The sequence below is a fragment of the Piliocolobus tephrosceles genome, chromosome 4 (assembly GCF_002776525.5).
Source record: "Piliocolobus tephrosceles isolate RC106 chromosome 4, ASM277652v3, whole genome shotgun sequence".
NCBI lineage: Eukaryota > Metazoa > Chordata > Mammalia > Primates > Cercopithecidae > Piliocolobus > Piliocolobus tephrosceles.
In genome coordinates this window covers 161,947,480-161,960,410 of record NC_045437.1, presented here as the reverse complement: position 1 = coordinate 161,960,410, position 12,931 = coordinate 161,947,480, and the positions used below count along the sequence as shown (strand labels likewise).

At 43.2% G+C, this 12,931-nt stretch overlaps 1 protein-coding gene across 1 annotated transcript in view; it reads left to right on the top strand.

Moving 5' to 3' along the window:
• The window catches only part of CCDC192 (coiled-coil domain containing 192), a 243,168-nt gene extending 233,872 nt beyond the window's left edge, over nt 1–9,296 (top strand). Inside the window, 1 exon segment of the mRNA XM_023198022.2 lies at nt 9,010–9,296. Coding sequence (XP_023053790.1) covers nt 9,010–9,296 — 287 coding nt within the window.
• The last annotated feature ends 3,635 nt before the right edge of the window (nt 9,297–12,931 follow it).

The following is a 12,931-nucleotide window of genomic DNA, read 5'->3' as shown; positions in this document are numbered from 1 at the left end:
TGTTGGCTTTTCCACCATGTATGGACACAGCTGGGAGGCACCATCTATGAGGATTGGGTCCTCACTAGACAATGAATGTATCGGTACTTTGATCTTCAACTTCCCAGTCTCCAGAACTATGAGAAATAAAATTATGTTGTTTATAAACTAAGGCAGCCTAAGCAGACTAAGATATGCAGGCACCACAACTTCTTGAGGCCCAGATGAGCAGTAAGCAAGAACTGCTTCCTACATGGTCTCTCTTGCCTCTTGTTTTCCTTGTCATTGGGTGTTCTACAGGCTCTCTGATCCACTACTCTCAGGAGCACTACCCCATGTCATTCAGGCTGCAGCCCTTCCATCATGGTCTCAACTAAGTATTGTTCCCTTCTAAAGCACTCACAGAAACAGAGCTTCTTAAACTCTCGGATTTGGGCCTGCTGCTAGGTGAAAACGTATATTCCCTCCAGCGTGCCATTGCATTTCAAATTTTTCCTCTAAAATGTAACTATTATAAGACTGATCTTCATTATGAAATATTATAAAAAATTCCTAGCTAATATTATACTACATTTCAATTCTTTTTAGCGACCAAACCTCTTTGCCAATCAATTCTATTCTTATAATGCTGCTTGCTTTTTCCAAATCAATGAACACATGCCTACTTCAGATGGATCCTAAATGTTCACAGCTTTAGTGGAAGGAAATTGAAGTACCTTTGAAGTCAGACATTTGGCACTATAGAGATTGGCCTCTTTACAAATAAAAACATTAAAAGGGGTAAGATAGATTAAACCTCAAGACATAGGACTAATTTGATTTTCAAAAAGAAAAATATTTGTACTATAATACAAAAAAAGTGAATCATTTATTTCAGAGAATAGCCATTTGCAAACGTTCAGTGTAAAAATCTAGAGAAGGATAGAAAACCTAAAAAGTTGTTTTGTTTAGGTTTGTTAATTTAAGTGGGAGGGATATATTTCTAAAGAATATGTCCTAAAGGTATGTGGACTGTGCAAGTCCAAGTACGGCAAGAGGTGAACTGGACTCTGTGGTGGTTGCTGACAAATAAAACACAACTTTCGAAACCAGCGCGTAGTGAGTCAGAGTGATGGGCATTTGTACAGAGGTGGAAGCTGACATTGTCCTTTAGGCCAAACAGCAATCCTGGGTGGCTCTGGTGGAATGAGGTATTTAATCACCTCACCCACTGGTGATCCTTGTTGAGTCTTTCTTGTTCAGTAAATACCTGGCAGCCTTAGTCATTTGCTTGAAAGGCAGAGAGAAAAGTAAATTTCCAGCTGAGGTGTTTGTTTAGGCTAATCCCGAATTGTATTAACTCAGTGCTGCCTCTCCCCTACTCCACTGTGAAGCTGTAGCTCTGGGAGCCACCATTTTATCTTATTTATTCTCTATGTGCAGGTTCCCAAACATAATTATTGGATGAATGAATGAACAAGATGATGACTATGGAGCATACCTGGGATCTGGCTAGAAACAAGTATATTTCCCATTGTTAGAATAGTTGGATCAGAAATTAGATCAGTGCTTCTCAGCATTTCTCTGTTTAACGCATATTTTTTGGTGGCAGCCATAAAGAAATCAAAACAGGGGCAATCCTTTTTAGCAAGAAGTATTTAGAAAATCTAAAAGAACTCTTTCTCCTATTCATTGGGTCACTTTTCAGCCGTGTATCACTGTTTACAGAAAAATGTTAACTTCTTGGACTCGTGAAGCAATGGTTTCACTTATTCTAGGTCTGTTGACCTAATATGAAACCACTCCTTCTTGCTCTGATTAGCAACAAGTGGTGCCCTACTGTCCTCCCAGTCTATGTTTGGCGGCATTCCCACTGTCAGGTCTCTCTGTAACAGTGGGCAACTGCAGTGATCACAAAATGCAGATTTTTAACTCATTGATTATAATTGGCAGCCAACCTTTGAAGAGCTGGAGGGACACCAGTGACTGAGAGCTACTTGCTTAGAAAATTATCAAAGAGAGGTCAGGCATGATGGCTCACGCCTGTAATCCCAGCACTTTGGGAGGCCCAAGGTAGGTGGATCACCTGAGGTTGGGAGATCGAGACCATCCTGGTCAACATGGAGAAACCCCGTCTCTACTAAAAATACAAAATTAGCCGGGTGTTGTGGTACACGCCTGTAATCCCAGCTACTCAGGAGGCTGAGGCAGGAGAATCGCTTGAACCCGAGAGGCGGAGTTTGTGGTGAGCCAAGATTGCGCCATTGCACTCCAGCCTGGGGCAACAAGAGCGAAACTCCATTTCAGAAAAAGAAAAGAATCAAAGAGATGTTACAGAAATAATTCCTGTAACGGGTAGCAGGTGAGACTGGATCACCCCAAAAATATAGTCAACTTGTCAGGCCTCTGAGCCCAAGCCTGCACGTATACATCCAGATGGCCTGAAGCAAGTGAAGAATCACAAAAGTAGTGAAAATGGCCGGTTCCTGCCTTAACTGATGATATTACATTGTAAAACTCCTTCTCCTGGCTCAGAAGTTCCCTCACTGAGCACCTTGCGACCCCCGCCCCTACCCTCAAGAGAAAAACCCCCTTTGACTGTAATTTTCCACTGCCCACCCAAATCCTATAAAACGGCCCCACCCCATCTCCCTTCACTGACTCTCTCTTTGGATTCAACTCACCTGCACCCAGGTGATTAAAAAGCTTTACTGCTCACACAAAGTCTGTTTGGTGGTCTCTTCACATGGATGCGCATGACACAACTCTCAGTCTCTTAAGGTACTCCTTCAACTACAGTCGCCTCTGTTGTTATCTATTTAGCCATTATTAGTCATTTTTGATGTAACTCGCGCATGTCACTTTTCTCAGAGCATGAAGGTTTTGAGGATATGAAGAACAGGAAGCTAGAAACGGCTAAAGGCAATGTATTTTCTTCTGGGCGTTTGGTCTTTCAAGGCTGACATAGAAAAGTGGGTACAGCTTGGGTCAGCCAAAGGCAGAATGCTGGGACTGCCTCTTCTCTCACTAAATCTTTCTAACCCTGCCGAACTCCCACCGGCCATCCCCTATAGCCTTTTTGCAAGGACGCTAAACTCTCATTCTCAGTCCTGACTTACATCTCTTTTAAGTAATGGTAGAAAGAGGGAAAATGATGAAAAATGATGTATGACTGTAAAAACCCCTGCAGTAGTGGCAAAAGTGATGAGTTTATACCCTCATTGTTGCTAATCAGGTTTTTCCTCCCTGTCTCAAGAAAGAAGAGTCTTTCTTGTTGCAATCTCTGGGTTTCCTGGATCCTGTGGGTGTGGGGTTAAGGCTGAGATGATCTGGTCAGATAACAGCACCTCCAGGCTTCAGGGAGCACCACCGTGGCAAGACTGAGCTGCCAGCAGAAGCCTGTGAGACCACAGCTGTGTCAAGTGTGGGACATTTAGAGCTGTCAGGACTTTGGGGACACACATCACTTCCTGTTACAGATTGAGGGACACTAGATGGGGGAAAGGAGGGAGATGGTTAGTGGGCGATTCTAGAAAACTCACTGTGGTGGCCTTGGGCACTTTCCAATACAAATAGGACATGAGGCTCTTGAAGTCCCCTACTTTGCTGAAGAGTTTTAAACACTTTAGTTGTAATGTGTTTAGAAATGGAACAAAAGATTTATTTTACATCTGTAAATACACTAGTAAAATATACTTGTATGAGAATTTTTTTTATTTTTAGTATGTCTTTAGGTTGTCTATTCGCATTTTCATTTAATACATGAGAAAAATACAGTGGGAATCCTCATGCCATCTCTCTTTTTTCAGTATCTACTCTACCCCTTATCTGACTGTCCTCCTCTTGTGCTATGGACTGAATTACGTCCCCACCAAAATGCCTGTGTTGAAGCCCTAGCCCCCAACTAGATGGCATTTGGAGATGGGGTCTGCGGGAAATAATTAGGCCTGGATGGATCTTTCATGATGCAGCCAGTGCCCTTATAAGAAGAGACATGACATGAGAGCGCTTTTGGTCTCTTTCTTTCTGCCATGTGAGTGTGTCCGGAATTGGTGGGTTCTTCATCTCACTGACTTCAAGAATGAACTGCAGACCCTCGCCGTGAGTGTTACAGTTCTTAAAGACGGTGTGTCTGGAGTCTGTTCCTTCAGACATTCAGATGTGTCTGGAACTTCTTTCTTCTGGTGGGTTCACGGTCTCACTGTCAGGAGAGAAACTGCAAACCTTCGTGGTGAATGTTATAGCTCTTATAGGTAGCGCGTCTGGAGTTGTTCATTCTACCTGGTGAGCTGTAGTCTCCTTGCCCTCAGGAGCGCAGTTGCAGACCTTCATGGTGAGTGTTACAGCTCATAAAGACAGCATAGACCCAAAGAATCAATAGCAGTAAGATTTATTGCAAACAGGAAAACAACAACGTGGAAAGACACTCCAGTGGTTTGTCACAGGTGGCGCCTGCAGCCTGCTTTTATTCCCTTATCTGACCCCACCCACATCCTGCTGATTGGTCTATTTTACAGAGAGCTGATTGGTCCATTTTGACAGAGTGTTGATTGGTGCATTTACAATCCTTGAGCTAGACACAGAGTAACAGAGCTCTAGTCCTCCAAGTCTCCACTAGGTTAGCTAGATACAGAGTACCAATTGGTGTATTTACAAACCCTGAGCTAGATGCAGAGTGCTGATTGGTGCATGTACAATCCTTGAGCTAGACACAGAGTGCTAGAGGGAAAAATTCTCCAAGTCCCCACTAGGTTAGCTAGATACAGAGTGCTGATTGGTGCACATACAATCCTCAGTCTGGATATAAAAGTTCTCCAAGTCCCCATCCAGTTCAGGAGCCCAGCTGGCTTCACCCAGTGGATCCTGCACTGGGCCTATAGGCAGAGCTGCCGGCCAGTCCCGAGCTGCGCCTGCACTCCTCAGCCCTTGGGCTGTCCCTGGGACCAGTGCCACGGAGCAGGGGGAGGTGCCCATGGGGGAGGCTCAGCACGGGAGCCCACCGCAGGGGGCAGTTCAGACATGGTGGGCTGCAGATCCCGAGCCCTGCCCTGCGGGGAGGCAGCTAAACCCTGCGAGAATTTGAGAATTTGAGTGCAGTGCCAGCGGGCCGGCCCTGCTGGGGGACCTGGCGCAACCTCAGCAGCTACTGGCCTGGGTGCTAAGCCCCTCACTGCCCTTGGTGGGCATCACCAGCTGGCAGCTCGGTGTGCAGGGCCCGGTGAGCCCATGCCCCCGCCCGCCGGAATTCACACTGGCCCGCAAGTGCCCTGTGCAGCTCCGGTTCCCGCCTGTGCCTCTCCCTCCACACCTTCCCACAAGCAGAGGGAGGAGGCTCCGGCCTCAGCCAGCTCAGAGAGGGGCTCCCACAGTGCCGTGGCAGGCTGAAGGGCTCCTCAAGCGCAACCAGAGTGGACGCCAAGGCCGAGGAGGCGCTGAGAGTGAGAGCTGCTAGCACATTGTCACCTCTCATAAGGACACAGCATAAAGGTGGCCAGGAAGAGAGTCCTCACCAGAACCTGACCATCCTGACACCCTGATCTGAGACTTGCAGCACCCAGAACTATAAAAAATAAATGTTTCTTGTTTAAGCCACCCCATCTGTGGTACTTTGTGATAACAGCCCAAGCTGCCTAGACACCCGCTTCTCCTCTCATTTTCTTTCTACTGTCTCCCTGTAATACTCTCTTCCAGAAGGAGGATGTGGTGCTAGTGACCCTGACTGCCTATGCAATGCCACTTTGCTGCATTTTTGCTGCTGTATCATTAGAGCTGGGTGAACTCTACCTATATTGCATTGTCTAAAAACTTGTAGACCTGTTTGACCAGGGGTGGCACTAAACTCCTTTTGCTTCATTGTACACATCCACTAAAAACAACTCATTCTGAAAGCAAAGGAAAAACTGGGGAGAGAAAAGATGGAAGGAGAAGTCAAAGAGGAAGATGGCAGACAGGCACAGTGAGGCTCCAATGCACCCCCCTCCACCCCTGCCCCCTGCCGAGGCCCTGCATCCCCCGCTGCTCACTGCTCCCCTCCTTGGCATCTTCCCTGGCCACTTTGCTGCCATTTTCCTTCTCCCACTCCTGATGAAACTCGCTTTAACCCATCTGAATCAGTTTCTTATGTAGTTTAAGGAGTAGCTTAGGGACTGAGAGAAACATTACTGTCAGTCACGGATACAAAAGCTTAAGGTGGGGCAGCTTTGCTGTGGTAGTGTATTCAGGCAAGAAATCACCCATTCCTCAGTAAATAAAATTAATTGGCAGTCATCGCTTTTTGTCAAACTTTGATTTCCATGACTCCATTCTCTGGGGTAACAGAAAAATGATCTCTGTGCCGATGGTTGAGGACCAGAAATCCTCCCTCTCAAATAATATCTGTGCAGGTTAACTAGAGCCATCTCCAGGTAACATATCCACCTGGGTTTCAGAAAGTGCTCATCTGGAAGGAAATGCTAGCCCAGCACATTATCCAACAGAAATATAATGGGAGCCACAAATGCAAGCCATGTATTTTACATTTTCTAGGAGCCACATTTTTTAAGACATAAAAATAAGTCAGTGAAATTATTTTAAAAATACATTTTCTTTAACACAATATATTCTAAATATGTTAATGCATAAGCAATATAGAAACTTTGAAGTATTTAACATTTTTTAAACTAAATCTTCCAGTCAACTGTGTATTTTACGTTAAAGCACATCTCTATTCAGACTAGCTACATTCCATTGCTTAATGGTCACATGTGACTAGTGACTATTGTATTGACAGCACAGCTCCAGCCAAATGAAAGGAAAGGTGAGACCTTGGCATATCTGGAGATGAGAAAGGCCTCCTGCCATATGGACTCCCTCTCCTAGGCTGGAAAGTACAGGCTTATTGCAGAGGCAATGAACTGAATGCTCTTTTGAAATTTGAGATGTTTTCCCATTGCTTGTTAACTTATGAAAGGTACTGAAACCAACGTTTTTTTTTTTTTTTTTTTTTTTTTTTTTTTTTTTTTTTTTTTTTTTTGAGATGGAATCTCACTCTGTTGCCCAGGCTGGAGTGCTGTGGTGCAATCTCAGCTCACTGCAACCTCCGCCTCCCGGGTTCAAGTGATTCTCGAGCCTCAGCCTCCCGAGTAGCTGGGATTACAGGTGTGCACCACCACACTAGCTAATATTTGTGTTTTTAGTAGAGATGAGGTTTCACTATTTGGCCAGGCTGGTCTTGAACTTCTGATCTCAAGTGATCCACCCGCTTCGGCCTCCCAAAGTACTGGGATTACAGGCATGAGCCACTAGGCCCCGCCTTCAAACCAACATCTTAAATATTGTTATAATTTTAAATATTCTAACAGAAATTCAGAACAAAAATTTCCCCATGGGTTCTTAAATGTTAGTAAGGTGCCAATAATTTCTAAGAGCAGAGAATAGCTTGATGTCTGTCTCCTCTTAACACTTCTGTGAAGCCAAAAGCACCCTGCCCACTATGCAGTGTGCTGCCGAAGATTTTACCCCTTGATCCTTTGGTAACATGATGACTGTCAATTACTTTTATTTGTTGAGAAATGGGTTATTTTTATGCTCTTTTGCCTGCATGCACTACTACAGCAAAGGCGATCCATTTTCAGCAGGTGTGTAGGAACCTAATAATAGCAGGCTTTTGTATCTGAGACTGACAGTAATGTTTCTCTCAGGTGAAGCTGTGAGATTTGTTTTCACTGGGAATTTCATAAATTCAGGACCTCAGTTGTAACAATCTACCATGGAGACCATGCATCAGGTTCATTCATACATGCCATTAGCTCCATTAGTGCTGAAATGATACCCAAGCCCTTGACATCTCTTCCTACTTACACCTAAGTCTGCCTTTTATATAGCTCAGAGACATTTAATGCTGGAAATTTCTACAGTGGTAGGGTACTGCTAAAGGCTAGTAAGATGGACTTGAATTTAAGGAGCTACATTTTTTGATGGGCTAGAAAGGTGTGTTTTCAAGGACTCCTTATGGCCACTCATCTTTTATCTCTTTGTTGGAACCTCTCTCTGTCCTTAATTACTCAGGCCTTTATCCTCATCTGAGGGGTTAACTGATAGAAATTGATAAAGGATAAGCTTTCATGTCCAAGAGGTATTTGTGATTTTATTAAGAAGTGCCAAAAAGACTTCAGGCCTAAAAGAAATGAATCTGTATGGGAAATACCATGCTAATAGAGTTTTCCTGGATCACCTCAAATTGCACCCTTGCCGACTCTAAAGCTGACTTGGGTTAAGAAACTGGTCTTTCCTCATTATCGCTTGCCCCAGAGAGGGCATGGCAACCTTTTCGTTATTCATTTATTTATTTAGAGACGGAGTCTTGCTCTGTCGCCCAGGCTGGAGTGCGGTAGCGTGGTCTCAGCTCACTGCAAACTCTGCCTCCCAGGATTATGCCATTCTCCTACCTCAGCCTCCCGAGTAGCTGGGACTAAAGGCACCCGCCACCACACCTGGCTAATTTTTTGTATTTTTAGTAGAGACGGGATTTCACCGTGTTAGCCAGGATGGTCTCAATCTCCTGACTTTGTGATCTGCCTGCCTCTGCCTCCCAAAGTGCTGGGATTACAGGTGTGAGCCTCTGTGCCCAAATCTCATTTTTTATTTTAATTGAATTAAAATTCAAATCAAAGCATAATTCTACTTGATGATAGCTCTTGTGAAAGATTCTGAGGGAAAAGAATAACATGAAATTTGGGATGGCTGCTGTTTGTAGATTGGATTTTCATGGATGGATGAATCATTCCCATGGTTAATTGAAAGTTAAATGCATATAAACAAGAGTTGGCAAAGGCTGATTCTGAACACTCTCAAGAGGCTCCCAAGTTTTGTTTTGTTTCTTTTTTCATGAGCACCCAGAATCTTTCCTCTCACTGGATCCAGATTTTATTCTCAGGGTATCTAACCAGATGACGCAACATCTGTGCTCTCTTTTAAGAATGTGAGAAATGAAGCGTTTTCATTTTTCCTCTCTTCAGCTTCTGGGAAATCTAATCAAAGCTTCTCAGACTTTCCTTTTCTTGTTTGCTTTAGAAGACAGCTTGCTGGAAGAGTTCTGTGGAGGTCTCCCACCTGTGGAAGAAGTTGATAGAAAATTTAGCCTGATAATGAAACTGTCGGCCCAGGTTTCCCTTCAGACTGAGAGGATCACTCAGCTGGAAGAAGTTTTGGAAGAAAAGGAAAGGAAGATTCAGCAGCTGGAAGCTGAGCGGAGTCTCCATCCTCCCCAAGAGGTCAAGGACCCTCCAGGATGTTTACCAGAAGCCCCAGTTTTCTCAACTGATGACGTGCCTCCTGTGGTCTCTGATGAGAATTTGTAAAGATTCCCAGTAAGAAAACAATAAAAGTTTATTAAGTGTCATCCAGGTAAAGTCCGATCCCAAGTGGTGTCCTAGGTGACAAGCTCAAGTTCAAGCTCATGCATTTGAATATATACTATAGTGTCCGTATCGGGAGGAAACAAAATAAAGGAAATGTTCAGGAGCAAACACTGCATGTTTCCCCTTCGGACAGCAATCGTCACGTAAACCACGCAGCTGTAGGATACTATGTTTTTAGACATTCCTAGTAGCAGTGGGGGAGGGAAGAAAACAAAACTAGACAGATGGTGAAAGAACTTAGCATTATCCTCTTACCAGAGATTTGTCACACTGCAAGGGGGGGAGCGGCACCGACCCCATTTAGTATGCAGCTCTGTTGTGAACAGAAAGCTGTCGCAGAGGGCCAGTTTCAAACTGGTGAATGCCCGGGTGTTTAGCAGGAACTATAAGAGCAGGAGCCGTCAGCAGAGTAAATAGCCATGAGGTCTGTCCTTTCATGTCCTCAGGAGTTGATTTCTTTATGGCATGCATTTTATTAACATTAGCAAGGATAGAAAGGAAATAAAACTAAAGCAATAAAAAAAAATTAAAAATGGGTGAATCAAAGCTGCAGTCCTTTGGGAAAAGTGTCCTAGTACAACATCTCCCTGGGAAAAAACACAACACTGATTTTTCCCTTAGGAGCAAGACTAAAACCAAAGCAAAATACAATCTTCTGTTATGATTGTACCAATGTGCTGTGAACAGTGCAAAACACTGGCAGGAATAATGGAGAATAGGCAACGGAAATCTGCCCTGTAATTAATGGAATAAAAGAAATCAGATCATATTCCTTTTCCACTCAACCCCCTCAGATAAACTATTTCCCACTCAAAGGGAGCAGCTAGGCACTAACTGTGAGGAAGACTTTGGTCCTTAGTTCTTACTGTTCTGGTACAGCATGACTTAGGCAAATAGCTCTAGCTGTCTCATGAGTATGACTGTAATGTTAGTTCTCAATTTAATTCAACTAGTTCAATAAATCCTCATCAAATGCTCTTCTATCTGGAAGGCACAATTATAAATGTTAGAAGTCACAGCAAACATGAGAATCACCATTTTCACCATCCAGAAGTTCATAGACACACAAGGATCTCCTTAAAGTAAGGCTGATTGTATTGAGAGATGGGAAATGGGAGAAGGGAAGTGGGTGAACGTGGGGTAAACCTGATCAGCATTGCTTCAGCAGAGATTCTCAGACATACTGAGCATGACTAATCAGCAAGAATGTATATTCCTGGCCTCTAGTTTAGGGTCCAGGGATATGCATTTTAATAAATACATGTGGTATTCTTGATGAATTTATTCCAGAAACTATATTTTAGGCCACATTGGCTTAGGGATGGCTTCAAGCAGACCTATTATACTTTTGCTCCCAGACTGACAGACAATCCCCAGAAGCAGAATTTCTCCTTGAAATCTGGGGTGAGTCTTCTACACTATTTACCTATTGCATAATCTGATTGCGGATCCCGACTACCTACAAAACACATTTTCCAAATGTGATTTTTCAAAAACAAAAAAGGAATTAATTGAGTTCTTGACTCACATAAGATAACTTGTTGATATTGACTCCAGAGGTTCGCTATCCCACCACCAAGAAAACCCAAAAACATGGGTCCTATCAGTAGCTTCTGTTTTCAACCAGACCAAGAATTTCCCATATTTGTATTTAACCTCAGTTTTGCCTACAATGGCTACAAGTATGTATAGGTGCAGTTCTATATCAGAAATGAAACCAACTTACTGATCATGAATGTACACTACCCCAGAAAGTAGTTAAAAATACCTCTTTATCTTTTCCATAGGGTGCATTTCAGTCCCTACAGAATCCACTTCAGAAATCCCTTCTTGCTGGTCCCTCCTTTTTCTCACCTCCTCAAAACCCATGATTTCCCTGATCTTTTCTATCTCTCTGGCCTAGGTGTCCCTGTTGCAGTCATAAAGGGCCCATTGCCCCGACCCTATAGTGAGACTGAGGGTTAGCATGTTCTTACTGTGTATTTGTAGGAGAAAGCTTTAAATCCTTCCCTTTGTTAAGAGTGGACCATCTGCAGGATAAACTGTCATCTCCACAATTTTCCTGTGTTATTATGCTAACCAAGTTTCCATCTCTTTATTTGACCAAAGATTGTCTTAATCTCATGGGATATTGGGAATGAGATATCCCAGTCTCACTATAGGAAAGTAGAGAGAGAGAGAGAAATTTTCATCACATTCCAGATAGCCGTGTGTCAACTTCTAGATCAGTTTCCCCTGGCTAATGCCTGAATAGCCCTCAGTATGAAAGCAGCCTCTCAGTGGAGATAAAGTAACAAGCAGAGCAGGAGCTGGTATTAATAATTAATTGAGCCTATCACCTGAAAATATCCAAGGACCAGCCATCGAAGAAGAAAGCATCAAGGGTCATATTACCCTGCAAAACCATCTTTACAAGAAGCTGATCTTGACTCAGGTCTAGGTTACTGCCAAATTAGAAGTGGGGAGGAAATTTGGCCCAAAGGTTTGAATAGACTAATCTCTGTTAGGGACATCTTAGTAACAAGAAATTTTTAAGTATCCAGGGTTGGAGGTGAGGGGATGGAAAGAGTGTTATTGGCCTCTGAGAAATTTATTCTTTTCCTTTATTTGTTTATTAATTTAATACCATTTAGAGACAGGGCCTCACTCTGGGGCCCAGGCTAGAGTGCAGTGGTGTGATCACAGCTCACTGCAGCCTCAACCTCCTGGGTTCAGGCAATCTTCCCGTCTCAGCCTCTGGAGTAGCTGGGGCCACAGGCATGAGCCACCACACTCAGCTAATTGTTTCAGTTTATTATAGAGACTGGGTCTTGGAATGTTGCCCAGGGTGGTCTCGAACTCCTGGCTTCAAGCAATCCTCCTGCCTTGGCCTTCCTAAACTCTGGGATTACAGGCGTGAGCCACCGTGCCCAACCTGAAAAATTTTAAAGTGGAAAAATTCACATTCCCAGCCAAATCTCTTTGCGATCGCCTTCCCCAAAGTTTATTTCTATGTTCTGCCGAACCTCTAGAGAATTGAGTAGTAAACTTCAAATTGTGTTAAACACCTGGTTCAGACAAACTGAAAATCAGATTATAGCCGACACTGTAGACACAAATCTCATTTTCTTAGAACAAATCAGCTTGCTGAGGCAGTTCACACTGATCATTAAAATATTGTGTATAAAGATAACAAAGAAATTAATATGCTAATGATCCTATTTTTAATGAAAATTGAGCAAATCATCAGGTAATATATCTGATTCAAAAATAACTGAAAATCCAGGAAATAAGGTACTTAACAAAAGTAACACAAGCCATTCTCTAACAGTATAAAAACATTTACAGAACTATATACATAGTTTTAATTCTCCTTTTTCACCAGGCATGAACTTTTCTCAGACAGAAAGTTAAATATGTAACATTTCTAACCAATTTAAGTAAATGTTGGATTTAGCAATTTACTTTCATTATTATATTAGTAGACTTCCAAATACTTTCATGGAAAGCTGAACTCATAGCAATAACCTTGTTAAAGATGAGCAGAAAAGCAAGCCATTGGAGTAACTGGCCCAGGGGTTGCTCTAGTATTCAGT